Source organism: Pempheris klunzingeri, chromosome 2 (genome assembly GCF_042242105.1).
Source record: "Pempheris klunzingeri isolate RE-2024b chromosome 2, fPemKlu1.hap1, whole genome shotgun sequence".
In the NCBI taxonomy this organism is placed as follows: domain Eukaryota; kingdom Metazoa; phylum Chordata; class Actinopteri; order Acropomatiformes; family Pempheridae; genus Pempheris; species Pempheris klunzingeri.
This window is the reverse complement of record NC_092013.1, coordinates 10,488,408-10,516,276: the sequence shown is the minus strand read 5'-3', so window position 1 is coordinate 10,516,276 and position 27,869 is coordinate 10,488,408. Positions and strand designations below refer to the sequence as shown.

Sequence of the window (27,869 nt, the reverse complement as noted above, 5' to 3'; positions counted from 1 at the left end):
GTTAGTAAAAACATGTCCTCACTATGTAGCAAGTACAAGAGCACATAAACACACACACACATGCACAAACGATGTCTGAACTGCCAAACATATGCCTCTTAATGCACACCCTCAGTCAAAGTGTCCTGCTGAAACAAGTAAATCAGAGGAGAGTCACAGGATATCTGCGTGTTTATTTTACTCTGTGGTACACTGATTGTCATGGAAAAACAAGCAAAGGCCTGGGATAAATGTTAAACTACTGCCAGCAGCTGGTTAGCTTAGCTTAGCATAAAGGCTGGAAACAGAGGAAAACAGCTAGCCCTGCTCTGTTCAGAAGTAACAAAATCCACCTACCAGCACCTCTGCAGCTCATCAGTTAACAAGTTATATTTCTTTTGTTTAACTTATACAAAAATAGAAGTGTAAGAACTAAAATTTGGTTATATACCTGGCTATTTTATTGGATGCAGAGACTCCACAACAGTACTGCTCCCAGTTTTTTCACTTTGGTTTTTGTATAGATTAAACAAATTACATATAACCCTTAAATTATAAGAAATCAATGATCTGGTTCAAAAAAGTTAGAGTGGTATCAGTCTTCTCATCTAAGTCTCAGCAAACAGGCAAATATGTCTATTTCCCAAAATGTTGAACTATTCCCCTTAAGAAAACATTCAAAAACATGTAATTAGACAGAACAACACCTTCACAAGCTTGATTATTTCTTATTGCGATCAATTAGTTTGTGTACTGATGAAGAGATTATTTCCTAACAATTATCTGTGACATCAACAGAAATAAGAGTCGTATATAACAGTTATATCACACAACAAATGCTATAACTGCCTCCAATTACATTTATACAAACGTGAGCCAGCACCTCGCAACAAAATTGCAAGAAGTAAAATCCTGAAAACTGTGACACTATAAACCAAGGAGAATCCTAAAAAAAAAAATCTAAATCTCATCATCACTATGCCATTTTAGAATCTTTCATTCACATTTGTGGTTCAATGAATCATCAAACTCATCAAAAAAAAACTGAGCCAGGGCGCAGGCACACCACTTTAACATGCCACAACATGAAAAACCTAAATGAAGAAAAGCAAATGCTTTAATTAGCTTTGACTTTTTGAGAAAAAAATAACTCTCCAATTGTCTGAAAGGACAATGAGCCTTACAAACAGACACTGACTATATCAGGTATATTACACACAAAGCACACATGGATAGACATCGTAAATTACTTTCCATTCTTCCTGCATACAAAAATACACTCAATTTATTTCCATGATTCAAAATATCCCCTATAGTGGCAGATCCACACATATATGAACGCACTTTCATTCAAACAGCGTCTCCCACTGACCTATGGCAGCTGCAATTACAGTACATCAGAAAACACATCTGACAAACCCTCAAAGGATCTGAATGCTAACTGAATTAAAATTGAATGGTTGGTTTTACAACAGATTAAAGTGGCCAACTCAATCTGCCTGCCAGTGGTATCTCTATCTCATGTGCATGCAGCCATACTCTCCATCATACAGACGAAAGGAGTAGAAGGGGAATTATGCATCAAGCATAGCGTTTGTGTTTGTGTGTGTGTCTGCAGCTACTGAGAAATCAGCGGTGCAGTGGTGCAGATCGGGGGGGCTGCATGCTAGGATGTTACCACATGTCATTGAATCATTCTGTTCAATCTGTTATTCTCCATTTCTTTCTCACCTTGTCTCCCTGCTGCGCCACATTTTAAAAACCATTAAGAACAATTACGGCCTCTGTCCGCTTCACAATCTGCTCTTAGAGTGCAATTTAAAGGCCAAATGACTTCTGCTATATGATGGATTTGCTGCCAGGGGTGACAGGCGGTGTGTGATGCATTGATTACTAAGAGTAATCACAGCCAGAGAAGATCTAGGCTTGGAGGGTGTGCAGGTTTTTCTTTAACAAGGGGAATGATGGTCCAACGTCACAGGCAGAAGAGACGAGAGCCCTCTCTCCCGTCCTCCCCCTCGCTCTGGGGGATACGGGGTAGCATAGCTGAACGGGTCAAACCCCAGAAACGAGGGGGAGACAAGTCCTTCTTGGTGGCTGTGAACTTCCAACCCATGTGAGACCCGCAGGTTCTGCACTGAGCAATCGTCCAGGCGTACCTGAGAGAAAAGGAAGACGACAACACTTTCTCTTCAGACATGTTTTAACCACAAAACTAGTCAATCACTTTCATCAAATAAAGTTTTAAATAACATCTACCCTTTCTCCCTCACTGAAAAATCCAGAATCTATGAATATGCAAATATTTTTCATTTCAAAAGTGTAACTACTTTACTCTAAATGCCTCCCTCTTGGTTTCACAATGTACCATATTTTCACAGCCTCTTACAGCTTAATTAATTAAACATCTAAAAAATCTAAATCAGACATTCCTGTGACATTTGATCTATACATCGATCCATACGGGTCAATTTATTACAGTTTAATTGTTTAATCATATAAAAAAACATATTTTGCACTGGACAGCGTCACATTAGATCACAGCTACACCAAATATGGTATTAAGACATGTTTAAACCCGTCAGTGCAGTGGGTCAATGCCGTGAGTATAGCAGAGTTACCCTGGAAACCAGCTGTGCAGTGTGGATGGCCTGCCGACCAGGTTGAGGTTGTTTGCCTTGTAGACAGTCAGAGTTTCATGGACGTAGCCGTGAGGGTTGACGTATGCAGCCATGGGGCCGTACAGAGACAGGCTGCAAGGAGGGAAGAGGCAGGTGAGATAAGTCATCAGCAGCGATTATGACTTCAGTGAACAGTTCAGCCAATAATAAACATCAGAGTGGTCCTAAAACAGAATGATTAGAGACTCCATAAAAGGTAGAAAGGGAGTCAAACTGCCTAGAAAAATACCTTAACTGTAAATTTAGCCTCTCTGAACTCAACAATGAGTTCATACACAGCCAAGAACTCTTGTTCTTGTTAACACAGTAGTGTTTCCACAGATACCAACACTGTGCGTCTAGGTGGATTTTATGCATTAAATGTGTACACTGTAAGTGTAAAGTTTTACGACAGTACTGTCAATGCCACGCTGGGGAGATATTTTTTTTTATCCACAATAAGCTTTGTGTATTTCAGAAAAGTACACAGACTATATCTATATTTCAAACTTGAAGCTGCAATAACCAACATTTGTATTTTAACAATTGATCAAATCACTTATGTTAGAGGAGCTTATAGCGATAAACCTACAGATGATTAACTCCAAATCTGCAGTTCCCTTAAGCTCCATGGAGCCTTATAACTTGATTTGGTTCTACAACCCACAGCGTTTTTGGGTCACTCTCACTGCTCTCATCAGTGTCGCTTCCAGCAATAGCAGACAGCTGTTTTCGGTAAAAAGCTCTGATAAATCCAATGTGTGCGACCTGACCAGCAAAGCAACAACAGACAGACATAGTTGGCAACTAGCTGGTGAGAATAGTTGAGTATTTAGCAGCAAAAGAGCCAGACATTTCTTTCAGGAGTTGGTGGTGACGAAAAAGTAAAGTGAATATTGGACTTCAGAGGGACAGAAAAACAGATAATGTTGGTCAAAATCCGCTGGATGTGTAACAAAGCATCTGTTTTCAAATACGTTTGCCATATCACCTTTTTGAGGTGCTAATATATTGTGGTAAAAGCTTGTTGAGATGCCACTAATGTGGCCAAAAATGTACATTTGGGTTTAAACAAAGGGTAACTGAAGTGAATATTCTGTGTTTAAGAGCTAAACACAGTTTTACACACGAGTTTTTTTACATACAAATATATTTTTCATCAATGGCTTGAAATGAGTCCAGTGCTCTCTGAGTGTAGTAATTATATGGAAATAAAAGCTCCAACTTGGAGATAATTATTTAACCCCAGACAAGAGACAACACAACCACACATTTTGAGTCATTTTGAGACAGTTTCTCAAGTTGGAATTTCATTTAATTTAATTTCATTTCAATCCACTTCTGGTTTGAGTTTGTTCTTAACTGAAAATTCATTAGCTGCTTGCTTTTGTTACTCAGAGGAAGTGTACTTTAAAAGTTGGCAATTTCTTAATGTCTGACTTCACAAAGAATATTAAACATAATCCATCATCCATTCTCATTATCTGGATGTCCTCTTCCATAAACGCACAGTGAGGGACTGGACTGTTTCATTCGGTATTACAGGCTTTGTGTTCCACTCTTGGCCAAGCACATTAGCCATCACACACCACCGACAGTTAGAAAATTACATTACATAACAGTGAGCATGTGTGTCCAGACTACTAAACAAGGGCACTTATGTTTATAATGTAACCCACAGACTTTATGCAACTTCCAGACAGTCACATCAGCGCTGACTTTGACGTGTTAGTAATTACTGTGATGCAGTTTTATTTCTGGTAGAGTGCCACAGTTTTAATGTGTTTTTATGTTACGTCCAACTGCTGCAGGGATGACTCATTTGTACATATAATAAAGACTGAAAAGAAAAAAAACCTAGACTTGTTGAAGTTCAATTAGAGGATATTTTTGGAGTTACTACTGAATTAATTGACTCACTGTGATGTAACAAGAGTTGCCTTGTTATGTTACCTCCCAGATGGGTGAATAAAGTGAAACATCAAGTGTAATATTCACAGATATGACAGGTCTCACTCAAACTAAAGTCAAGTGTCTGGTAGTTTGTAATAACACTGTGCTGATAAGCATTTCTGACAATTGAGCAACAACATGGAAACATACTGATGTCATCTTTCAACAAAAAGACACCAAAACATAAAAACATTCACCCATATTCAAAAACACACACACACACACACAAACAAGACCTCACCTGAAGATCTCATTTTTTGTGGTGATTTCTGTGTCCTGGCATTGCTTACAGCACAGTGATGTGCACTGAAGAGGAGATAGGTTAAAAAAAAAAAGTGTTAAAAGACAAGAGTTCAGGTCATCCGTGAGACCAGTGAGACTCATTGAGGAGGATGATTATCCTCAGGAAGGTGGAAGAAAAGCAGATAATGGGCAGAAAGCACTTCAAACATCCGGTGATGGTATAGCAGCTTCTGGTAATGCAACAGTCGTTCTATGATCAGAGCTTCTGTGTGTGTGTGTGTGTGTGTCTTTTTTTTGCCCATCTTAATGTGTGTGATAAAGTTAAAGTGACAACAGCCTTTCCCGCCCACGAATATCTCAAATTTCTGATGCTATAGCAAATGTAAACCTAATTAATTTAATTGATCGATAGAAGCTAATGATAACTACAAACATCCCATCAAAGCGAACAAATAAGAACATTTTCGCCCACATTAAAATCCCCCAAATCTTAACAAAATGTGCGATCATGGTTGATACATTTAGATGAGACCCCAAACCGAAGATTTTGATGTTAAATACATTTCAACAAAGTGAGGGCTAAAAATTCACATTACTATTAAAGGGAAGAAAAAACAGACAGACAGTCTGCACAGTGCGACACAAGTAGGAACACTGGATCTAATCACACCAAGAGGGAAATGATGGCTGTGCTTGCAGGGACAGAGGAGAAAGGCTGAGGTGGTTGGGCGGGGAGGAGGGCTACGTGGTGGCCTTTCCTTACCCGGTCCATGATGTCCAGCTCACAGCGAAGTCTCTGGATGGCACTGCCGATCTTCAGCAGCTGGAGCCGCAGAGCATCGTCTATGGGCAGACAGGCTGCCACTCTGTAGGAGAAGTCTGACACAAACCAGACAGAAGGGAAAGAGAGGGATGAAGGGGAGGAAGGAAAGAAAGCACAAAGAACACAAACAAAGGGATGTTCGTGTGCATGTGTGTGTGCGTCTGCGATCCATCTGTGATACACTGTATAGAGGCTGACCGATGGCGTTCGTCGGGAGAGAGTCATCCTTCAGATTCTCGTCCCATTCATGGAGCTGTTTCTTCACTCTGTTCATGAGCGACTCCTGTGAGGTGAAACACAAGGAAGCCAAGAAAATGTGGTTTACATTCGTTTCTGCGGTATGTTTATGCATGGAAGAAATTCTAAGCAGTGCTGCAGCACTCACAGAGTCGTAGAGAGCGTAGACCCAGGGTGGCCATGGCGTCAGACTGGCACAGTGAAACTTCCTCTGTGATGAACAACATATGCACCAAGAAGGAATTAAATATACATAATGATTATTATCACCACATCGATACAGTTTGTCTTCCCCTCCCTTCTCATATTATTATTATTATTATCTATTATTGACTTACACAACACTGTATCTATATATGACAGTGGAAAAGGGCCTTTCTCTGTTTGCCACACATTTGGAAGCACAATATTGTCTGAAATACGACTTTATGTTTAAGCATTAAAATGTCCCTTAATTGCATTTAAGGGCCCCAGTCTAAGCTATGAAAAAAAGCCCCAGAAAACAAATTATTTGGACCGTCCACATTTCAGTGTAGCCCTTGTAGTGTAGAACGCACTTGATCACATGATATTAAGACAGCAACTACCGATTCGACATTTCCCACAGCCCAAGGTGAGGTCAACACAGTCTAAAACCTAAAAATGTTTAGTTTACTTTATCACAGGATTAAAAAAAGGAGCAAATTATCTTAACTGAGAAGCTCGTTTGGCTTTTTTCCTGTAAAATTCCTTTAATGATGAATTCATCTGCCATGATTAGCAAAATTATGGGAGATTTATTTAAAATGTTATATTGACTAATCAGTTAATTAATGGCATATATATGGTATCTTATTATAAAGGTGAGCAGCAAAGCAAACAAGAAAAAAGGGCCACAAATGTGTGTTGACTGAGAATAAGTAGATGGAGAAGGAGGGAAATTGGATAATTTTGCTATTTCATTCGTTTGATGTTTAAAGCGACCGTCAACTCTCCGTCTGATCGAGTCATTTTCTGCTCATTTTGGCATATTAGTCCTGTAAGTTCTATTTTGACAACTTTCTTTTTTTCACATAATATTTTTAGGATTCACATCATCAAAAAAGGACCAAAAAAAACGCAATGAAAAAAAGTCATTCAATCACAGATAAGATGTGAACCTTGCTATGTTCTGCACAACTGTACTGTTTTAACTATAGTTTGTGTATCATTTTGTTTAAAATCTTTGTGCACGTTTTTTATTAGAGCTGTAACAATTACAAACTAATCTATCGACTTTAATTATTAATAATTATAAATTAATCAGAAACAATGCTGACAAGCAATTAAAACAATTTTTCAAGCCAAAATGCTCTAAATATGAAGATTTGCAATCAAATAAGCAAAACTTCAACACAGTGCCACCTTTTAAAAGACACTGTGTTGATATTTGAAAGGCTCACCAAATCCATGTTAAGATTATTTAGTAGAACATCACCTTCCTGCTCACCCATCCATGTTTATCATATTCTAGGAGTTTCCAAACTGAACAGCAACTAAAATAAACAATATCTTGCATCAAAAGAAACAGTTTATACACAACATTTAAATGACAAAGAAGTGCTCCTGTTACTGTTGATGGAGGAGGGAGGGAAGGAGGGATGGAGGGAGGGAGGGAGGGGTGTGCACACTTGAGGCCTTATGTCGACAGAGAGAGACAAAAATAACGTTACACTGAATAAAATCCACAGAGAGTGACCAAAGAAGAAAGTGTATGAAGCTTTGTGGAGAGTGTTAAGAGACGTATGAAACTGTGTCACTGGTGAAGTCTTAGATGACGGCGAGCACAAGGGTCAAAGTCAGAGACTCTGGTAGGCACTTTCAAACTCTTTTTTTTTTTTTTTTATCCAAGCATTTTTAAGTACTTCACAGACCCGTGGCAACCCTGGTTTAAGTGTGTGTGTGTGTGTGTGTGTGTGTGTGTGTGTGTGTGTGTCTGACCTGTTGGTAGTTATCCCACCAGCACTGAGCCTGTTTGCAGCTCTGAGTCGGGGGTTTGGAGGAGGGGTGCAGGTGGAGCCTGGAGAGGGGCGTTAGCTGCACAGCAGAGAGGGGATCTGGAAGGATTCGTTCTGGAAGGATCTGTACTTTGGCTTGTCTGATCCTGAGGAGAGAAACAAAGCGAGATGCTTACGTAAGTCGTGGAAAAAAAAAGGAAGGCGACATGTGAAAGAGAACAAACAGAGGACGAGTGAAACCGACCAGACGAATAACAGATTAAACAAATGGCGTGCTGGCTGAACGCTATCAAGTGTATGACAGGATGTTTGTAAATCTAAGATGATCATAAAAAGGTGCTGTCTGTACGTTTTCTATGCCAGCAGTAACAAATATTCCTTCAACTTCTTACCCAAGATGCACTCAGTGAACTTTCTGGAGCTCAGACATACGTACAATCACAAAGCAACAACACATGAACAATAAAAAACACCTTCAGATGGTAACCACACACATTACAGCTGTAACATCAGAACATTCACCTAAAATGGCGCTCAGTTCAAGACATGCAATATATACAACACATCAATATTCAGCACATATCACTTCTGACTGCACAAACATCAGATTCCATTTAAATTAATGATAACTTCAATTCTGTTCCTGCTGGAGTCACTTGAGTACAAAAGGGTTCAACAAGATTATGGCAAACTATTTATGTGCATTACATAACAGCAATTATAGACAGAGGGAAACATGTCTTCATGAAGACTCGGTTTTATGGACAGTAAACCTCAATAATTTCCTGAACGGTGGAGGATGTAAATAGACATGATCTATAGTTTGGCTGCAACAGCTACACGGGCAGATTTTCTCTCCAGATGCTTCTATTGTTTACTGTCCAACAAGAGGAGGCAGAACCCAAACAAACTAAAGCATCTTGAGAATAAGCAGAAAAACTGTGACACAAACATTATGAACTCATCCTTACTATCTTTACAGTCTTGTACAAAAACCTGCATGTTCACAGTGTTAACAGCTGCGGGCCACAAATACAACAGGTGGAGGCTGGCTATGATGTTTTCAGCGGTACCATTTGAAGATGACTGTGAATAGAGGTAGTCTGCCCTCTAGCTGTGAACTATGAGAGCACCTCGGGGTCCTGACCGTACTACTGTATGATGGGCTGCATCAAATGGCAGGTCAGCAGCTGATATCTGATGTGATGTCATCTTTCTGAGTTAATTTGCATTAGATACGCTGTAGTGTGGAACACTGATCCTGAAAAACGGACCCTTCAGGGTTCAGGGACCACATTTTGCTATGATGCCACACCCACACACCCACACACACACTAAGAAGTCACAAACTGAAATGAACTTAAGGCTGTTTAGGGTAGACATACAGGCTACCTCAGTGATCTGCAGTCCTAGTCCGGAGTGCTGCAGGTAGTTAATAACAGATAATTAAATTCAACTTATATTGATCAGTGGCTGCCAGATAATAATGCTGAAAAGCTGCAGGGTTTTGATTCCATGCAGACAACCACTGGCCTGACCACAGCACAACGTTTATGTCTTTATTCTCATAGAGCCCAGCAGCCATTCATATGTGCACAAGCTTTTATCCATAACCTTTGGTTTAATGGTTTAGGGGGAAATTCAACTCACCCGTCTGCTTGAGTTCTTATCTCATGGACCTTGAATCTCTGCCTCCCCACAGCTTTCACTTTGACAGTTTCAATGCCATATTCCTGCTCCTCTCGGTATGCATAGATTTCAGCTGTTGTACCAAACTCTGCCTCTGGCTCACCTGCATCACTGTAGAAAAAGAAGTCAAATAAAACCATTAAAATTAAACTCCAAAAACAATTGAATAGGGCTCCCCAGAGATTTATTGTCACATTTCCATAAGGCTGGGGGGAATAACAAGAGACGTACAAAAACTGAAACTGAAGCAGCAGAGGCAAAGATATTATGATTTTCAGACCCTCATTTGGACCAAGCTCCAAAAACACTGGATCCTACATTTCCCACAATACAACCTGATGGCATCTTTTTTTATTAGACCCTCTAATGTGTAACACAGCCTTTGTGTTATAAATTTGAAGTATCCAACCACAAGCCAAGCAACCCTCATGATATCATCTGGATTATTTTCTGAGACTTTAAAAAGTGTCACAGAAAACATCAAGTTTTCAGAGCCCAAACAGTGGTCCTCATGACTGTGTTGCATACCTGTGTGCGAGCACAGCAAAGGTGCGGTCCCTCTGGATGACGCTCCGCATCATGCTGACCTCCTGAGGCCTGAAGAGCTGCAGGGGCAGAGTCTGACCGGGCACCAGCATCACGGCAGTGTGTGGCAGCACAGGGATGGTCTGACAGCTGTCGTCATCGTGGACTGTGCGGCCGTGAAACTCCTCCATGTCTGAGCCCAGGTACTGCCACCACAGGGGTCAGAGTCAGCACAACACAGGACACCAGCTGCACAGCTGAAAACCAACACTGGGAGGGTGCAATCACACAGGTAAACATGTAGAGAGCCACCATGTGAAGCTGTGGCATCACTCACAGCATGAGATGTGGGAAGACTGGGGTCAAAGGTGATGAGGCTGGGCTTCTCTGCGTCCTCACTGTCTCGGTCTTCAGTCTCCATGTCATCCTCCTCCTCCTCCTCTTCTTCCTCATTGTCTGTTAAGGCACAGAGAGCAGAAAGGCTAACAGTGAGGCTAGCTAGCTCTCCTAACCAAACTACAGCAGCAACTTCATCCTCTTAATGAGCACCCACGGTGGTAAACATGAAAGGAAAGTGAAAGAAAACGAGCCAGTCAGGATGTGGTCTGTGCCAGTGGCCTGTTGGGGAGAAATGTCAGCTAGCTGTTAGCTGGGAGAGGAGACAAGCCGACGAGACACCGAGCACACCGACCAGCCACTCGGAGGGTTTAACAGGTACCTGGTAAAAGCTGTAGCTGGTTCCCCATGTTGTCGTTAATGTTGTCTTCTCCTCCACCCCTCTCGTCAGCCATATCCTTGTGTTTACAATACTCACTCTTCTTCTACGGTGTCTCACCCTGCAGCATTAGCACGGAGCCAGAGCGCCCTCTGGCGACCAGCCGAGACTCAACAAGAACTCAGATCAGATATCAATAATCCACTGAGACTGTGTGTCCTCCTTTAAACGTCCCAGTGTGTATGTACATACAGGTGCTGGTCATATAATTAGAATATCATGAAAAAGTTGATTTATTTCAGTAATTCCATTCAAAAAGTGAAATTTGTATATTTTTATTTGTATTATTTTTATTCATTCATTACACACAGACTGATATATTTCAAGTGTTTATTTCTTTTAATTTTGATGATTATAACTGACAACTAATGAAAAACCCAAATTTAGTATCTCAGAAAATTAGAATATTACTTAAGACTAATACAAAAAAAAGATTTCTAGAAATGTTGGCCAACTGAAAGGCATGAACATGAAAAGTATGAGCATGTACAGCACTCAATACTTAGTTGGGGCTCCTTTGGCCTGAATTACTGCAGCAATGCGGCGTGGCATGGAGTCGATCGGTCTTTGGCACTGCTCAGGTGTTATGAGAGCCCAGGTTGCTCTGATAGTGGCCTTCAGCTCTTCTGCATTGTTGGCTCTGGCGTATCGCATTTTCCTCTTCACAATATCCCCATAGATTTTCTATGGGGTTAAGGTCAGGCGAGTTTGCTGGCCAATTAAGAACAGGGATACCATAGTCCTTAAACCAGGTACTGGTAGCTTTGGCACTGTGTGCAGGTGCCAAGTCCTGCTGGAAAATGAAATCTGCATCTCCATAAAGTTAGTCAGCAGCAGGAAGCATGAAGTGCTCTAAAACTTCCTGGTAGACGACTGCGTTGACCTTGGACCTAAGAAAACACAGTGGACCAACACCAGCACCCCAAACCATCACTGACTGTGGAAACTTTACACTCGACCTCAAGCAACGTGGATTCTGTGCCTCTCCTCTCTTCCTCCAGACTCTGGAACCTTGATTTCCAAAGGACATGCAAAATTTACTTTCATCAAAGAACATAACTTTGGACCACTCAGCAGCAGTCCAGTCCTTTTTGTCTTTAGCCCAGGTGAGACGCTTGTGATGCTGTCTCTTGTTCAAGAGTGGCTTGACACAAGGAATGCGACAGCTGAAACCCATGTCTTGCATACGTCTGTGCGTGGTGGTTCTTGAAGCACTGACTCCAGCTGCAGTCCACTCTTTGTGAATCTCCCCCACATTTTTGAATGGGTTTTGTTTCACAATCCTCTCCAGGGTGCGGTTATCCCTATTGCTTGTACGCTTTTTTCTGCCACATCTTTTCCTTCCCTTCGCCTCTCTATTAATGTGCTTGGACACAGAGCTCTGTGAACAGCCAGCCTCTTTAGCAATGACCTTTTGTGTCTTGCCCTCCTTGTGCAAGGTGTCAATGGTCATCTTTTGGACAACTGTCAGGTCAGCAGTCTTCCCCATGAGTGTGTAGCCTACAGAACTAGACTGAGAGACCATTTAAAGGCCTTTGCAGGTGTTTTGAGTTAATTAGCTGATTAGAGTGCGGCACCATCAATATTGAACCTTTCCACAATATTCTAATTTTCTGAGATACTGAATTTGGGTTTTTCATTAGTTGTCAGTTATAATCATCAAAATTAAAAGAAATAAACACTTGAAATATATCAGTCTGTGTGTAATGAATGAATCTAATATACAAATTTCACTTTTTGAATGGAATTACTGAAATAAATCAACTTTTTCATGATATTCTAATTATATGACCAGCACCTGTATGTATGTATGTATGTATGTGATACTGATTTTCTGACTGGTGCAATAATTCATCACTTCATTCTACTACAGTGCAATCTCTTTGTTATATTTGTATATACTGCATAGCTTTTTTATACTATTCATATTATATTAAGCTTATATAGGCACCTGTTCTTTAACTTATCTTTGCACTGTTGTTGCACTGTTTGCAAATTTCCCCAATGTGGGACAAATAAAGGTTTATCTTATCTTATCTTAGGTATTTACAGTTCCAGTCAAGTGTTTTAACACATCTTCTCATTTATTATTTCCCAATTTGTAGATGAATATTAAAGACATAAAAACTATGAAGGAACACATAATGTAGTTGACAAAAAGGGTTAAACAGACCAGAATATGTTTTATGTTTTAGATTCTTCAAAGTAGCCAAATTTTGCTTTGATGGCAGCTTTGCACAGTCTTCTCTCTGTCAGCTTCATGAAATAGTCGCCTAGAATGGTTTTCAACTAACACTTGTCTTTAATATTAAAGTGCAATGTAGAACATTATAAAGATAAAGAAAAACCATTGAATGTATCTGTTTATAAGGTTTTGTTCAACATCGTCCTTAATAGCAGACAAACAGGAAAAACAAAAACAATCTGACTAAAACAAAGGTGTGACACGTCGTCTCTTAAACTCATTAAACACATACACACAGATGCAAGATCTTTGGTGGAAACTAATGAAGTACTTTTACTCAAGCACTACACTTGAATACAATTTTGAGGTACCTTTACTTGAGTATTCATACTTTTCCCTTGTTAGCACTAGATGTTAGAAATTAAGATTGTACATTAAAAACATACAAGATTAAGGCAAGATAAAAGTATGAAATAACTGGTCCCACACCTGACCAGTGAGAAACTACCTGTTTATTTTGTCCTAGATCCCTTAATAAGGACACTAATGACAGTTATTGTAACTGTTTAAACCAAATAACTATGCAGTGCAATTGCTCAGTACATTGACAGCATTGTGCTAAATATGGACTCATCACTTCAGGCTTTCATTTACATCTCATTTAATATTCTTCAATGGCCTGAATAGGTTGCTAAATGTTTGTGCCAAGTAACTTTTCATACTCTAAACACAGCTTCATTTAAACTTGCTTTATATAGCAAATGTGATTGAAAGTCACCCAACTGACACTGGAGAGAAAACCAGAGGTATGCATGTGACCAATCACTCCATGCTGGGATGGAATAAATTCAGATTCAGTAAATACACAGGACACCTACATTAAAGTCCTGTGATGGTTAAATAAGTGGCTGAAACTTGTGGTAAATTTTAAACAGTTTTTATTGTTCAATACACCAGGTGACAGTTGGTAAACGTGTTTTAAGGTCCATGAACAAAACAGCTGCAGTTCTGATGTTGAGATCCGTCCAGCGTCTTTGCCATCTTCCAATCAGACATTCACAGCCGGCTCCATGAGGGGCACAGTCATCTGAAATCAGGGTTTGAGGCCTTTCTTCCACTGATGGGAGGCTCCACTTCAACCACATGCGTCCGTCGTCTGGAAAGGCTCCGACAGGGCCACAGCTGGTGGGGATGAGGGCTTACTTGGACCTCTGCCTCATCTTTCTCCTCTTACGCTTCAGCCTATTGGTAACAAAAAGCAACAGTCAGGAAAATATACAAGTTTGATGCTCAATGCCAATTTAATAGTACATATTTGAAGCTTTCATGTTTGCTATCCCTAAACTATGAACAGATAATTTAGGGATTAATTTGATGCCAAATTGGACATTGCAATGAGGTTGTAAATTGAAAGGTGAGGTATTAAAATCTACAGTCAGTGTTGACACTTTGGTACAATACTGACAAATATCACTGTAAAGAACTTGCACACACACTTTGCTTTTGTCATTTCATCCCAGATTTTTACTACAAAGTAAGTTCTGTATTAGGAGTGACTTAAAATTATTCAAGTGGTCAAACTGCAAGAACTCATCCATGGCAACTTTTATATTTATAGATAAGACTGATCTTCCTCCCACGAGTTGTGCTTTAAAGCCATGGACAGGAAACAAATGGTCATTTAAAAAGAAATTGTTAAACTTAAAGCCATTGATCCACCTACCAAGTTGCAACTGATCGTGGATCCTTTAATACGTCTAAGGCCATGTGCATGTTTGTAATGGTACCTGCACTGCCTTTAGTACTACACAAACTGAGTAAATAAATTTATGGGTGAGCATTGTAAGACCAACATGGTGTCAAATCATCACTTGACATCTTACATTTAAAAAAGGTCCAACACTCCTGATTCTGGCTGTTAAATATGCAAGTTTCAATAAATGGCCCTTATTAATCATGGGCCAATAATTAATTTGAAACCAGGGAAATGAAGTTATAGCCAGCCCACAGTAGTTATGACAAAAGCACTTACGTGAGTTTCCTGACAAGCATGCACACCAGCTTTTTTAACAGTAAAAACCCTCAAAACACTTAAACCTATGAAGTGGATCAAAGTGATTCTTACCTGCGCATACGCTTCTTCCTCCACTAGAAGATAAGAGGGACATTTGTCAGTGTACAGAACAGTTTAAGCACATTTGAGTGGCCTCCTACTCATTGACAGCCAGCATGCTTGTTATGCTGCAGAGAAAACACTGGAACTCTACACAGGAAAACTAAAATTTGAACAACATTACCATTAATGTCAGTCATCTACAAGAAGGGGATCTTTCACCATACAACAGCTACCTCGGCTCATTACATGCTGCCATGCTAACATAGCATGCACCAAAGTGGGCCTTTCAGCGACAAAAGCGTTTACAGTAGCTTTCACGAGTCTTATATTAACAGTTTGTTATTTGCATTGTTAGAATGGCTGAAGAAGAGACACAGGAAAGCAGAATATATTTTAGAAACAACAGATGAACTGAAGAAGCAAAGGAGGTGTTGCTCTGATGCTAGCTAGCAGCATTTGCTGCAGCAGGAACAGGATAAAGAAACACTAAAAAAACAGACTCTGGCAGGTTAACTTACCTTGGCTCTCATCGTGTGGAGAGTTTCTGTGAAAAGAAGACAAATAAAATGATCAGTGGCTGCGGATGATTTGAAAATCTTTAAGATTAATTAGGATTCAGTTTAGCAGAGCCGCAGGTTTCCTACCTCAAAGCGAGAAGAGCAACGGAAAGAGGATGTGACGAAAAAAATGGCGGCTTTTATAGGGGCGCTGACGTCATGTTCAGGCGCCAACCGTGCTGTGTTAGCACGCTGGGAAATGTAGTTTGAATGGCGGTACTGCACCTTTCTTAAACTCTCTCGAGAGGGAACAAAGTGAAGTAGTTTCAATAGTCAGGTCTGTTTTTATGACAAAGGTCCTGGATATAAAAAGATGTGGAGTTTGGTTTTCAAAGGTGGTTTTTTCCACATTATAGTTACATCTGTAACTACTGAATTAACCTTAAAAATGATGGTATTTGACTTTATAAGAAGAAGCAAAGTTCATTCTTGGAGCCAGCAGCTCTCAGTACAATCTCAGCTCAAGGTTCATTTTAAAGCTTATCTGGAGCTTATTGACCACCAAACAGTGAAATCTTCGATAGAAAGCAAACTGTGGAACTTTACTACGATGATAAAGACTGTGTGATATGGCCTTAGACTGTATAGATATTACAGTCGTATGAAAAAGTTTGGGCACCCCTGACAATTTCCATTATTTTCATTTCTAAATCATGAGGTGTTTGGAGCAGCAATTTCATTTTGATTTATCAAATAACTGATGGACACAGTAATATTTCAGTAGTGAAATGAGTTTTATTGGATTAACAGAAAATGTGCAATATGCATCAAAACAAAATTAGACAGGTGCATAAATTTGGGCACCCCAACAGAAAAATCACATCAATATTTGGTAGAGCCTCCTTTTGCCAAAATAACAGCCTTAGATGGTTCCTATAGCCCCTAATCAGTGTCTGGATTCTGGATGAAGGGATTTTCGACCATTCCTCCTTACAAAACATCTCCAGTTCAGTTCGGTTTGATGGTTGCCGAGCGTGGACAGCCTGCTTCAAATCATCCCACAGATTTTCAATAATATTCAGGTCTGGGGACTGGGATGGCCGTTCCAGAACATTGTACTTGTTCCTCTGCATGAATTCCTGTGTAGATTTTGAGCAGTGTTTTGGGTCGTTTTCTTGTTGAAATATCCAGCCCCAGTGTAACTTCAACTTTGTGACTGATTCTTGAACATTATTCTCAAGAATCTGCTGATATTGAGTGGAATCCATGCGACCCTCAACTTAAACAAGATTCCCAGTACCAGCACTGGCCACATAACCCCACAGCATGATGGAACCTCCACCAAATTTTACTGTGGGTAGCAAGTGTTTTTCTTGGAATGCTGTCTTCTTTTGCCGCCATGCATAACGCCCCTTGTTATGACCAAATAACTCAATCTTTGTTTCATCAGTCCACAGCACCTTATTCCAAAATGAAGCTGGCTTGTCCAAATGTGCTTTTGCATACCTCAAGCGACTCGGTTTGTGGCGTGTGTGCAGAAAAGGCTTCTTCCGCATCACTCTCCCATACAGCTTCTCCTTGTGCAAAGTGCGCTGAATTGTTCAACGATGCACAGTGACACCATCTGCAGCAAGATGATGTTGTAGGTCTTTGGAGGTGGTCTGTGGGTTGTCTTTGACTGTTCTCACCATCCTTCGCCTTTGCCTCTCTGATATTTTTCTTGGCCTGCCACTTCTGGCCTTAACAACAACTGTGCCTGTGGTCTTCCATTTCCTCACTATGTTCCTCACAGTGGAAACTGACAGCTGAAATCTCTGAGATAGCTTTTTGTAGCCTTCCCCTAAACCGTAACATTGAACAATCTTTGTTTTCAGGTCATTTGAGAGTTGTTTTGAGGCCCCCATGTTGCCACTCTTCAGAGGAGATTCAAAGAGAAGAACAACTTGCAATTGGCCACCTTAAATACCTTTTCTCATGATTGGATGCACCTGTCCATGAAGTTCAAGGCTTAATGAGCTCACCAAACCAATTTTGTGTTCCAATTTATCAGTGCTAAGTAGTTACAGGTATTCAAATCAGCAAAATGACAAGGGTGCCCAAATTTTTGCACAGCCTATTTTTCACATCTTATACAATTTCATACAACTTAATATTGCTACACTAAAAATCTTTGTCTGGAAAATACCCCATTACTTAGCTTTTATTAGAAAATGAATGGCATGCCACTGTGATCGTTTTCTGTGCAGAGTAAATTATTATGCAGCCTCAGAGGGGTGCCTAAACTTTTTCATACGACTGTATATAAGTATTGTACATGTATATCGTTTTATACAGTCTATGGATATGACCAAAAGCTCCAATTGACTTTAAGATTAATTTTGTTTGGGTGAAATATAAGACTGTTGCTTTGTTCGTTTTGATTTTCCTTATAACTGATCATGAAATAACTTTTCTAACCTAATAATAAATGTATGCACAAAGCCATCCTGATGTTTAGCAGGAGGCAATAAACATGAAATCCTCTATCAGGATGCGTGTAATCAAATGTTATTAATATCTAATGAACTGGTAAAAGTATTGGAAACATCAATCAAACCACCAGGCAGGAATGGCAGTATTTCTGTAAGTCCAGTAAATATCAAATGTTACCATGAAGTTCTGCTCATTGACTTCCAAGATTTCATACAATGGTACATCCAAAGGTATTTTAGGGCTGGAAAAATGTCTGATGGCCAACAAATTCCTACTGCATGGAGTATATCCTACTCTAATAATACATACTGCATACTCTTGTAATTTTATTTGTCTTATTCTATCTTAACTTTTTAATTCACTAATTTATAATCTAAATTGTACTGAAGTGTACTTTTTTAATGTGTCTCCTTTGCACTTTGTGACAATGCTTTTGTTTTATGTGAAGCACTTTGAACGTAAAAACAAACCTGCCTTTCCCACTGATGCTCTCTTGGCACCACAGTTTCTGAACTTAAACCCTCGCTATTTGGACTTAAGCAGGCAGGCGGTCTCGACATTTCCAAAGCTGAACTTAGAAACTTTAAGAGAAAACAGGAGTGTATGAAAATGTTTTTATTTCCATAGATGTAAAGTTCCATTGCCCACAGATTGAGCTACAAAGCAGGATTTTACTTTTCTCAACATGTTCATCTGTTGACAAATGTGACCCAACTCTGTCCCAGAGCGCGTTATGAAACTCAGACTTGAAATGATCTCTTACTGGACCAACTCCACCGACAGACACCCATAAAACCATTTTTTTCAAACTTGACCAGCATTAGTTTTCATGCTTCACGAGACTAATGACGTAGTAAAGCAAATAGAAAAGTTTTTCAAAATTGGAACGTACAGATTTCTATCTTTTCATAAAATTCAAGGGGAATGGCAGTAAATGTAGCAGTATTGTTCCCTATAGTCAAGCTAATTACCACTGTTTTTTTTTTTTGCTTTTGTACTTAAAAATATCCCAGTCTTCTGCTCAGGTTATTGCTTTAAAAAAACTCTAGTGTGGTTAAACATTGTAGTTGCAGCCAAAAATGTGGTTGGGCCTTGATGAACCATAAACCCTCACTAAATTAACTCTGACGGAAAATCCTTCCATTATATCACAATCCCTGTAATTACTGTCAACTGTGTTACATTTTTTAGTTTGTCATTTCATGATTGAGAAAATCTTATAATTTAACCCTTTACTGCATAGTGTGTTTTAATTAAATGCCTTTAAATGAACCGTCCCGTCCCACAGTCCACGATGGCCACAGACAGATGATGCCAGAGTTTCTGTTGCAATCACCCAGTGATCCTTCACCTGCAGCTGGACATCATAAACAGACTGATCCAAGGAAATAAACGCATGTAGAGGACCAAAAGATAGTTGAGATTTGAAAAAACAGGCAGCAGTCGCCCACTTAACATTTGGCAACACGTCTTTTCAAAGATGTAAAATTATTTGCAAATATTCTTTATTTTCTACTGACGTTAGGGGAAAGAAAAAGTGACATTTCTATGATACTTTCTAACAGTGCAGTAAAGGGTTAATCATCCATGTAGGATCTTTCAGCTATTCAGCTGATTCTGAGGTTCTTATGGATTCGTTGGTTTTAATTTGTGAAATCAACTCCATTGGGTGTGTCATGGGCAGAGAGTGTGGGGCAATTTGTGACGTTTTCTCTTGCTTCTCTTTGGGGTCTTGGATGTGTGGAAAGGCAGTGTTTGTTTATTCTACGGCTTCTGTGTCCTCAGTTGGCTGTCCGGTTGCGTTTTCTGCCGTCTTTGAGGCCTGCGGGATGTGAAAAGTGGAGGTACAGGTTGGTAAATTTCGCTAGCATTCAATCGAACGTGTGACACAGAACACAAGGAGGTGAACGGTGGGTCAAAGTCTAGATTTGTTGGTACGAACATGAGCCCAGTGAGTCGTGGATCACTCCCACATTCAACGTTACAACAACTTACCTTCTTTTTCTTTTTCTTCTGTGTTTTACGGCTCGCAGAGCTCTGTAGTAAAGTCTGTGGAAGAGGAGAGATGCTTCAGTGTGAAGTGAGTGAGACGTTCAATGCATTCACTTGCTCTGTGACAAAGGAGCTCGATGTTAAGTCGAGTGAATCTTACCTTTAGCTCTGGATCCTGAACTTCGTGCTCTGATTTGTAGAGGTCTGGATCGAAGGGGCCGTTGGTGATTCTGTGAGGCCCGTTGGCCATCAGCAGCACTGTGAACTTAAACTGAGCTACAAACTCTCCTGAGAACAAAGACACAGAGGGAGGCGGGCGGTAAATAAAACGTAAAAGCTGCTATAAAAGGAAAGTCAAACATTAGTGGATGAGAAGAGTCTTAGTCGACCAAGTTTACACCAGCCGGTTCTTCAGGAGCTGCGCCTTGTCAAAATTAGACAAAACCTATATAGCTTGACTGTGTATGAAATGCTGGAGGACATTTAATTTGAAAGGACGAAGACAGGAAGTGACACTCAGCCAGTCTCGGACAGACATTGGTGTTTACACGGCTGGTCCCTGCAGTTATTTACAGGCGGTTTGAATGTCCGGCAGAAAATCTGTGTGGGATCACTTCCAGAGGATGAAGCCACGTTATACTGTGTTATAATAAATTATCAAAATGTTCAGACTGTTTGCTTGCTGGTTGTTGTGACATATTCTCAATCACTACCGCAGTCTTTTGCTGTTGCCAATTAAAGCCGACTTGCTTCATACAAATTTTAAAGGCTCATTATTACAGTTTTGTATTTCTCTGTAATATAACTCAGTGTTAACAATGTTACTATAGCAGTCTTTCTCAACCCGTGGCACTCAAACCATTTTCTGATACCCCGCCAAAAATGTCTAAATTATTAAATTCATATCATAAGCCTGCAATGACTGGTTGTCTAATGGCTTGAACTAACAAAGAAAATCTTGTAGGTAATCACTCACCCTCTTTCTCGTGTAGCACACTGAAGGGCTGTAGCAACTCGTGTTTGGCACACTCCACCACACCCAGACGGGCTTTGGCCTCATCCTCGAACGCCCTGATGGAAAATGAATAGTAATATTCAACTTGCTGTGAATCCATTTTAAATTTCAGTAGGCGATGGGCAACGCATATTAATAACTCAGAGTGAAGTGTGGTGTTCATACCGAAGAGTAAAGGGCATGGCATCAAAGCGTCGTTCCACCTCGCTGAAGAACGTACGGGAGGTTTTCATCTTCAAGCCGTACTGCTTACTGGGGTCCCTCTTATAAATGGTGGTCCTCAGACCTCCATCTCTGGCCTAATTGGAAACGACAGAGTAAAAACAATAAATGTCCACTTTGTATCCTAAAGCGTTAATTAGCTGCAGCGTGAACTTTCCGCAGCTATAGGTGACGAATTAAATGAGACGAGGATACTGACCTTCCCCTCTCCAGTGCTTATCAAGACGTCCACAGCATAGACTTCATGTACCTCAAACTCTGCCTTCTCATGGTCCTTTCTGAAAATGGGTGCCAACAGCAGCCAGTGAACAAGATGAGTAATACACTCATACTGAGCCACTCAAGATAGTTAATCATCATCCACAGTATTCCTGTATAGACAACTTGCTGTTGAGTTTTTACAAATGTAATTTTGGTTTGGTTTGGGCAACACAAATCAAATTACATGCATTTTTATCATATCGGGGCTGTTGCAAGTCACAGGCAGAGATCTGCAACCTTACAACATCAAACTGAAGTTTACTGTATTTTTAGACTGGGCTACATAGGAAATATGCATCTTTGTGATTATGGTGACTGACCCATAATGCAGTCGAGTTTGCAGTCATTATGGTTATACCCAAGAATTTAAAAAATAGTAATGTGGCACATTATTCCTCATTAAAACATTGTACGACTTGGACATAACCGGTCAAATTGGTCCAATGCTTAAGCAAAACCTCAAGTTTATGGCCAAAATGAAAGAAAATTACAGGGAAATTATGAAAGCCAATGTCATAATATATTTCTATGAAAATAATAGAAACTGGTGCATGAACAGACAGACAGTGTTGTGCAATATTTCATAAGTATTATTAACCAACAGGACCGAATCCCGCTACTTGTCAATAAATGCAAGCACTGTCCATGATCTCCACTTTGTGTGTGAACATGGACACAAAATGTGAGAGACTCCAGCTCACGTCGTTCAGTAGTTTACAACCACTGAACGTTTCAGGTTTCCCTCCTTTCCTCCCTAGTGTCCTAAAAAGTGACCAACTGTACCTCTGCTGGTCTGTCGGGTTCTGAATGACTGTTTTCTCTCCATCTATCACATGCTGCTTTAGCTGATGAGACAGCATACCTATAAAACACAGAACCAGGCAGAAAAACTAAAGTTAGAGAAGAAAAGCGAACCAGGTCTTGCATGTTATGCATCAGTAACAGTCACCGTCTTCCTATTACGTGAGCAAAGAGATTTAAGAAGGACATTTAAGGACAGGAGTCTTCCAGATGTGAGCACTCGTGGTAGCCCTGAGTGCCTTTTTTTCATGCCACGACACAACACTGAGAGGCACAAACTTTTCATAAGACACTCACCCTCGATCGGAGAGCATTTGAACGACTGAGCGATCTTGTTCCAGGCTTCTGTCACTTGAGTGTTCTGAGAGAAAAGAAAAAACGCATTACTTTCACAAGCAAAATGCAGAAAAATTGCAAAACTCAGCTAAAAGACAGCTGTTTATCTTGGATGGTATTCAGACTCACAATATACCAGTACTGACAATAACCATGATATTTAAATATGCAAAATGAATATGTTAATAATACACAGATGATAATATGGTGTCGGTGTGCTGTAGCACAATCAAAAAGAAATCTTGAAATCTGATTAACTAAACATGCTCGACCTTTGTGAAGATTTGCCATAGACAAAGAATGTGAAAAATGGAAAGTGGAGAAAAGTGTCAGGACACAATCAGTGGACATTAAATCACAGCATATCATTGTGGGTATTTATTTCTCACACACAAGCTCACACCTGCTCCCCGCAAGTGATTTAGTTTTAGCTGACATTGTATTAATGGCAGATGTTCGGCCCTGTGGATCTTTTGTTTATCAGCTCATGTGGCTGCTTTTTTTTTTACTGATCCATTAATTGTAATGCTTTTTTGTGCACTTTCGTACAGCTATGGTGAGACTCTCTCCACCCCCCCTATAATTGTATTTTGAGTGTACTCAGTTTGCCAAAAAGAGACAAAATGGACAATAAACAAAGTTAAATATGAATTTGACCGATAGCGTTTTATTTTTCTAATTTCTAGAGATATTGCAAAAATATAGTAATTGTGAATTCTTTTGCCCACGATAAAACTGACAGCATAATAACCAGAATAATTATAAGGCCCATCTAAATCTCTTCATGACCAGAGCATGCCACTGCAGAGAAGGTAACTTATCAATATGGCTGACATGGAGAAACCTGTGAGGAAGAGGTTATACAGACCTGGTTACCAGGTTTAACAAGGCGAAGAGCTGCTTCTGCACACAGATGGGCCGCTTTGATTACATCAGCTTTCCGGCCTGTGATGGGGTTCTCCTGCAGAAATAAGACTCAGTGAGACGAGGACTCAAAGGTGCACTCTAGCAAGAGGCCACAGAACTGGGGCAAAAGCAGTAGTTTGAAAATGGCCCTCACCTTGGTGGCTCCCACCACGAAGCTGTGAGCAACATTGGCAATGAAGCCGTCAACATGAACCCCTAAATCTCTACACAAAATAAGAGGAAAAGAAGAGATCAGAGCATGAAAGAGCAATAAAACAAATTAAACTGATCATGTGTCACATATGTAGTGCATGTTTAACTGCCATCCAGCTGTCAAGATAACTAATCAAATCAACCTGAGAAGGACAAAATGTCAACTATCCTCCACTTTGGAAAATTAGACTAATAAAGATTAAACAACAACCCGTGAGGTCAAACAAAAATAAACCAATTTAATCTGTTATGGCCTTTAAAACAGAAGATAAACTCCAAGGTGAATTGATTTTTGTCTGTATGTCAGCGTACAGTGAAAGGCTTATTGTGAATTCAAAGGAGCACCAGTAATAAACTGAACAGACATGGTCAGCCCTGAAAGGGTTAGGCTAGGACTGTGTGAAAGATGAAAAACATACAAACCTGGTGTGTGTAACCACATTGCCACGAGCTATGACAAACACCTTGAAAACATTGCAAATCAACACATAAAAGACGCACGAAAGACGTTACAGAGGACGGACACAGACGTGGCAACACAACAACTAAGATGAGCTGACTTCCTGTTTGAAAGCACAACGCTGTGTTAGAAAAATGTGATAAATGGGATTTTGCAGATGGATGGCCATCTGAGCTAAAATCCAACATATCACTTCAAAAACACCTGTTCTAAAAACGTCCAACCTTAATTGTCGTTTGCCACACAGGACGGACAGGAGGACGAGACCTTGCCAAGGAAGCAGACAGTCAACAGCAAAGACAAAACCCTCACATTCAAGCCAAGGTACCACAGAGAAAGAGGGGAGGACAACACACCGGGAGAGACTCAAGACACATGGGGGAGAAGAGGGGGGGTAACATTACTGCAGAGCGTGGTGCCTACATTTTGACCAGATCCCCATCTTTAAGTGTGTAGTCAGGGTCACTCTTCAGGGGAGAGAAGTGGCAAACACAGTTATTGACTGAGACGCTGGTGGGAAAGGCAATGCCTAGAAGAGGGAAAAGAGAACCACCAAGTCTTGATTTGGAAATCATCCACAAGTTTAGCAAGAAAACTATACAAAGATGGAGGGAGTCACACTTGGATCACCTAATAAACTCACACTGTCATACTCTTCTAACACTGCCCCATATTTGTTGTTTTTATATCCCTGCTGTTATCAAAGCTAATCAAGGTTGTGTGGACTTGCACACAAACACACTACCAACAGTCTGCATGTCTGCATATAGACTCTTCTTGACTGGTCCGCCTCACTTCACCCGAGTAACAACAGACTCACAAGCGTCATCTTTATCCTCACCTTTCTTCATTTCCTTCTCCTTCTTGAAGACCTTTCCAGTCTCAGCCATGATGTAGGCGTCCCCCTTCTCGCAGAGGCTGAGCACCGACACCCCGGGTTTGGCTGCTTCCACGACCTGACGAAGAGCCTCTGGGTGAGACAAACAGCAAAAGACTGAGAGGAGCAGAAGAGGAACGAAGTCGAGCACAGATATATAGCAGTGTCGTATTGATAATGTGATGTGAGACCAGATATCATCTACAATATTGTCTTGAAATGATGCATGACAGTTCACGGTTGAAACTGAGAGTAATGAATGAATGAATGTCCACACAAGATTAATGGTATTTTTCAGAGACACCACATCAACCAGTCCCTTAGTTTAACACCATCACATACTGAGAACTAACTCAAAAATACTGTGATTTGAGTCTGGTCAATAATGACCAACTGTAGATGATAGTGAGCTGTAAGTACCATTGGATGTTGAATAGGAGTGGGTGATAGGACGACGTACACTGCAGGTTGATATAGATTTGTCAACCATCAGGGATTTCGCAGAACTGTTTATACTGTTGGAGCGTCTTCTTTATTATATCAGCTCGGGCTGCAACGAATGATTATTTTCATCGTTGATTAGTCTGTCGATTATTTTCTTGAATAATTGAGAATAATTATTAGTCTGTAAAATGTCAATCATTGTTTCCCAAAGCCCAAGATGACGGCCTCAGATGTCTTCATTTGTCCACAACCCAAAGACTTTCATTCTACTGTCACAGAGGAGTAAAGAAATCCGAAAATATTCACATTTTAGTAGCTGGAAGCAGAGAATTTTGGCTTTTTTGTGAACAATTAATCAAATAATTTAACCAATTAACAAAATAGCCCTCTAATGTCTGCAGGCAATGTTGCAAGTCAAGGTCCTGTTTTATAATATTTGATATGCATACTATTAAGGCAACTTAATCCGTCAAGTAATTTACCTACAGAGAATATTAGCCATATCTGTCACATAACTTCTCATTTTCTGCAGGATTTTCGACAAATAACCCAGAAAGGTCAAAGGACTGGGTCACCGATAATGCCACCTGGATCCCACTAGAGTAGCTAACATGTGTTCCTGCAGCAGACCCGTCAGTTATATGGCAGTTTAAGACACAACTTAACCATTAAAAGTTAAGAAGACTCAGTTCAGAGTTCAGCATGGTGATGAAAGAAAGAGACCCGTAGCGCTGAAGTGGCTTCATATCTGTCGCTGCCTGCTTATCTTTTATCTTTGCGGTACATGTTTAGTTAGCTCACTGTACTGGGCAACAGGCTGGGCTAGCTGGTTAGTTAGCATCCCACGCTAGTTAACCAGACAGACAGCTAGCATTAAGCTAACCAGCTGCACCTGCTAGTCAGGATAGCATACGTGTGCCTCGCATGTAAACCACATGGCTGCTGCTGCTGCTGCTGCTGCTGGTTAGTGTGTGTGTGTGTGGGTGGGTGTGTGTGTGTGTGTGTGGGTGGGTGGGTGTGTGTGTGAGGGGGAAACTAACGCAAGCTGGCGGCACGACAGGCCGAAAACAGAAGCTTGTGTCTGTGGTTATCTCATCCAGGCGCCAACGGCTGCTCGTTTAACTGTACTCACGGTTGGCGATGTCACCGCCCATCTTGTACTTGGTGACCACCAGGTCCTCGGCTATGGTCTGCTCCTGCTCGTCGTCGGTCATCTTGGCAGTGAAGTTAGAGACGCTCTTCGGCCCTGAACAGCGTCAGCTCCCCGCAGCTCCGCTCCGTCTGACCGCTGCCGCTGACGCCGGCCTCCCGCTGCCCTCCAGGCCCCGCCCACCGCTGCCTGGCGCTGCCTGACGATGTTTGACGCTGTCTAACGTATACTGACGTCACGGCGTACCCGAGCCGCCAAAATAAAGGGCTGCTCTGTAATATTTCTTGTGCACAAGTCGATGCTTTGAGTTCAGCATTTAAGGATCACAATTTTTCAGGTTTGTCTTAAAACAATAGTCAGGTGCCCTTATCAGCATTGAAAGTGTAATCAAACAAAACTACTGATTCAACTGAGGTATCACTTTTTTTACTTTGTATTTCTCCCTTAATTTATTCTCGTATATACTGTCTTTAAACATCAAAGACACAATAATGAAAAACAGAAGACAATAGTTGTTGTGGACACTGGATATCTGTCTGCTTTAATATACTTGGAAGAGTGATTGTTAAAGGTATTAAAGCAACTGGAACTTTGCAGCTTTGTTAAACCCAGTTAAGTGCAGGTGGTTTTTGATGGGTCGAAGAAGAAGGACTTACTGTGACACATATAAACACTGTATTAAAAATCTCATGTGACCTTGTCTGCAAATGACCCCACATGGAGTCATGATCCAAAAGCACAGTATAAAGTCCTGCAATTACAAAGCTCTTATGTGATATGATGTTTTGCAGTTTTATTATGTTTGTCCCAAACAATGGCAAAAAAAAAAGAGTTTAGTCAGTTAATTTGAGACAAATCATGTTTAAGAAAAACTGACTAGGTGTTAACTTCGGCTCCATGTTGGACAAACTGAATTTGAAACAATTAAATCTTCCTCCTTTTCCTCTATCTTCTCTTCCTCTGTTTCATTTTCCTTCCTTTACCTCTCCACCTTTCCTTTTCTTCATCTTTACGTATTTGTCTTTACTCTCTGTTACCTTGCATCCTTTCTGTCCTTCCTCT

The 27,869-nt window shown here is 40.5% G+C and overlaps 2 protein-coding genes and 1 long non-coding RNA gene across 3 annotated transcripts; all 3 read right to left on the bottom strand.

Annotated features, from left to right (window-relative positions):
• Positions 1 to 153: 153 nt before the first annotated feature.
• Positions 154 to 10,887, bottom strand: crbn (cereblon). Its single transcript, XM_070850788.1, has 11 exons — positions 10,804 to 10,887; positions 10,423 to 10,541; positions 10,089 to 10,291; positions 9,522 to 9,671; positions 7,855 to 8,017; positions 6,044 to 6,106; positions 5,857 to 5,941; positions 5,599 to 5,714; positions 4,834 to 4,898; positions 2,601 to 2,732; positions 154 to 2,138 (listed from the first exon to the last, which is right to left on the bottom strand). The coding sequence occupies exons 1-11, from the start codon at positions 10,874 to 10,876 to the stop codon at positions 1,955 to 1,957; spliced, it is 1,353 nt and encodes a 450-aa protein (XP_070706889.1). The 5' UTR covers positions 10,877 to 10,887; the 3' UTR covers positions 154 to 1,954.
• A 3,079-nt stretch (positions 10,888 to 13,966) lies between these two features.
• LOC139214441 (uncharacterized) lies at positions 13,967 to 15,849 on the bottom strand. Its single transcript, XR_011585459.1, has 4 exons — positions 15,806 to 15,849; positions 15,680 to 15,705; positions 15,171 to 15,193; positions 13,967 to 14,287 (listed from the first exon to the last, which is right to left on the bottom strand). It is a non-coding gene; the product is annotated as an uncharacterized lncRNA (long non-coding RNA).
• A 2,881-nt stretch (positions 15,850 to 18,730) lies between these two features.
• Positions 18,731 to 26,973, bottom strand: pa2g4a (proliferation-associated 2G4, a). The gene is made up of 13 exons (XM_070845713.1): positions 26,790 to 26,973; positions 25,178 to 25,306; positions 24,760 to 24,865; positions 23,818 to 23,887; positions 23,626 to 23,718; positions 22,719 to 22,782; positions 22,404 to 22,482; positions 21,559 to 21,637; positions 21,303 to 21,436; positions 21,099 to 21,193; positions 20,283 to 20,410; positions 20,126 to 20,179; positions 18,731 to 19,952 (listed from the first exon to the last, which is right to left on the bottom strand). The coding sequence occupies exons 1-13, from the start codon at positions 26,869 to 26,871 to the stop codon at positions 19,890 to 19,892; spliced, it is 1,176 nt and encodes a 391-aa protein (XP_070701814.1). The 5' UTR covers positions 26,872 to 26,973; the 3' UTR covers positions 18,731 to 19,889.
• Between the last annotated feature and the right edge of the window lie 896 nt (positions 26,974 to 27,869).

What these genes read in the sequence shown, in the direction of transcription:
- crbn (XM_070850788.1), bottom strand. Translation starts at nt 10,876, where the DNA reads ATGGCTGACGAGAGGGGTGGAGGAGAAGACAACATTAACGACAACATG. An exon ending in ATAAGAACTCAAGCAGACGG is followed by an intron (nt 8,018 to 9,521) that starts GTGAGTTGAATT and finishes TTCTCTCCTCAG; the next exon opens with GATCAGACAAGCCAAAGTAC. An exon ending in AGCTGGACATCATGGACCGG is followed by an intron (nt 4,899 to 5,598) that starts GTAAGGAAAGGC and finishes TCTCCTCTTCAG; the next exon opens with TGCACATCACTGTGCTGTAA.
- pa2g4a (XM_070845713.1), bottom strand. Translation starts at nt 26,871, where the DNA reads ATGACCGACGACGAGCAGGAGCAGACCATAGCCGAGGACCTGGTGGTC. An exon ending in TCGTGGTGGGAGCCACCAAG is followed by an intron (nt 23,719 to 23,817) that starts GTGAGGGCCATT and finishes TTATTTCTGCAG; the next exon opens with GAGAACCCCATCACAGGCCG. An exon ending in TAAGCACTGGAGAGGGGAAG is followed by an intron (nt 21,437 to 21,558) that starts GTCAGTATCCTC and finishes GTTTCCAATTAG; the next exon opens with GCCAGAGATGGAGGTCTGAG.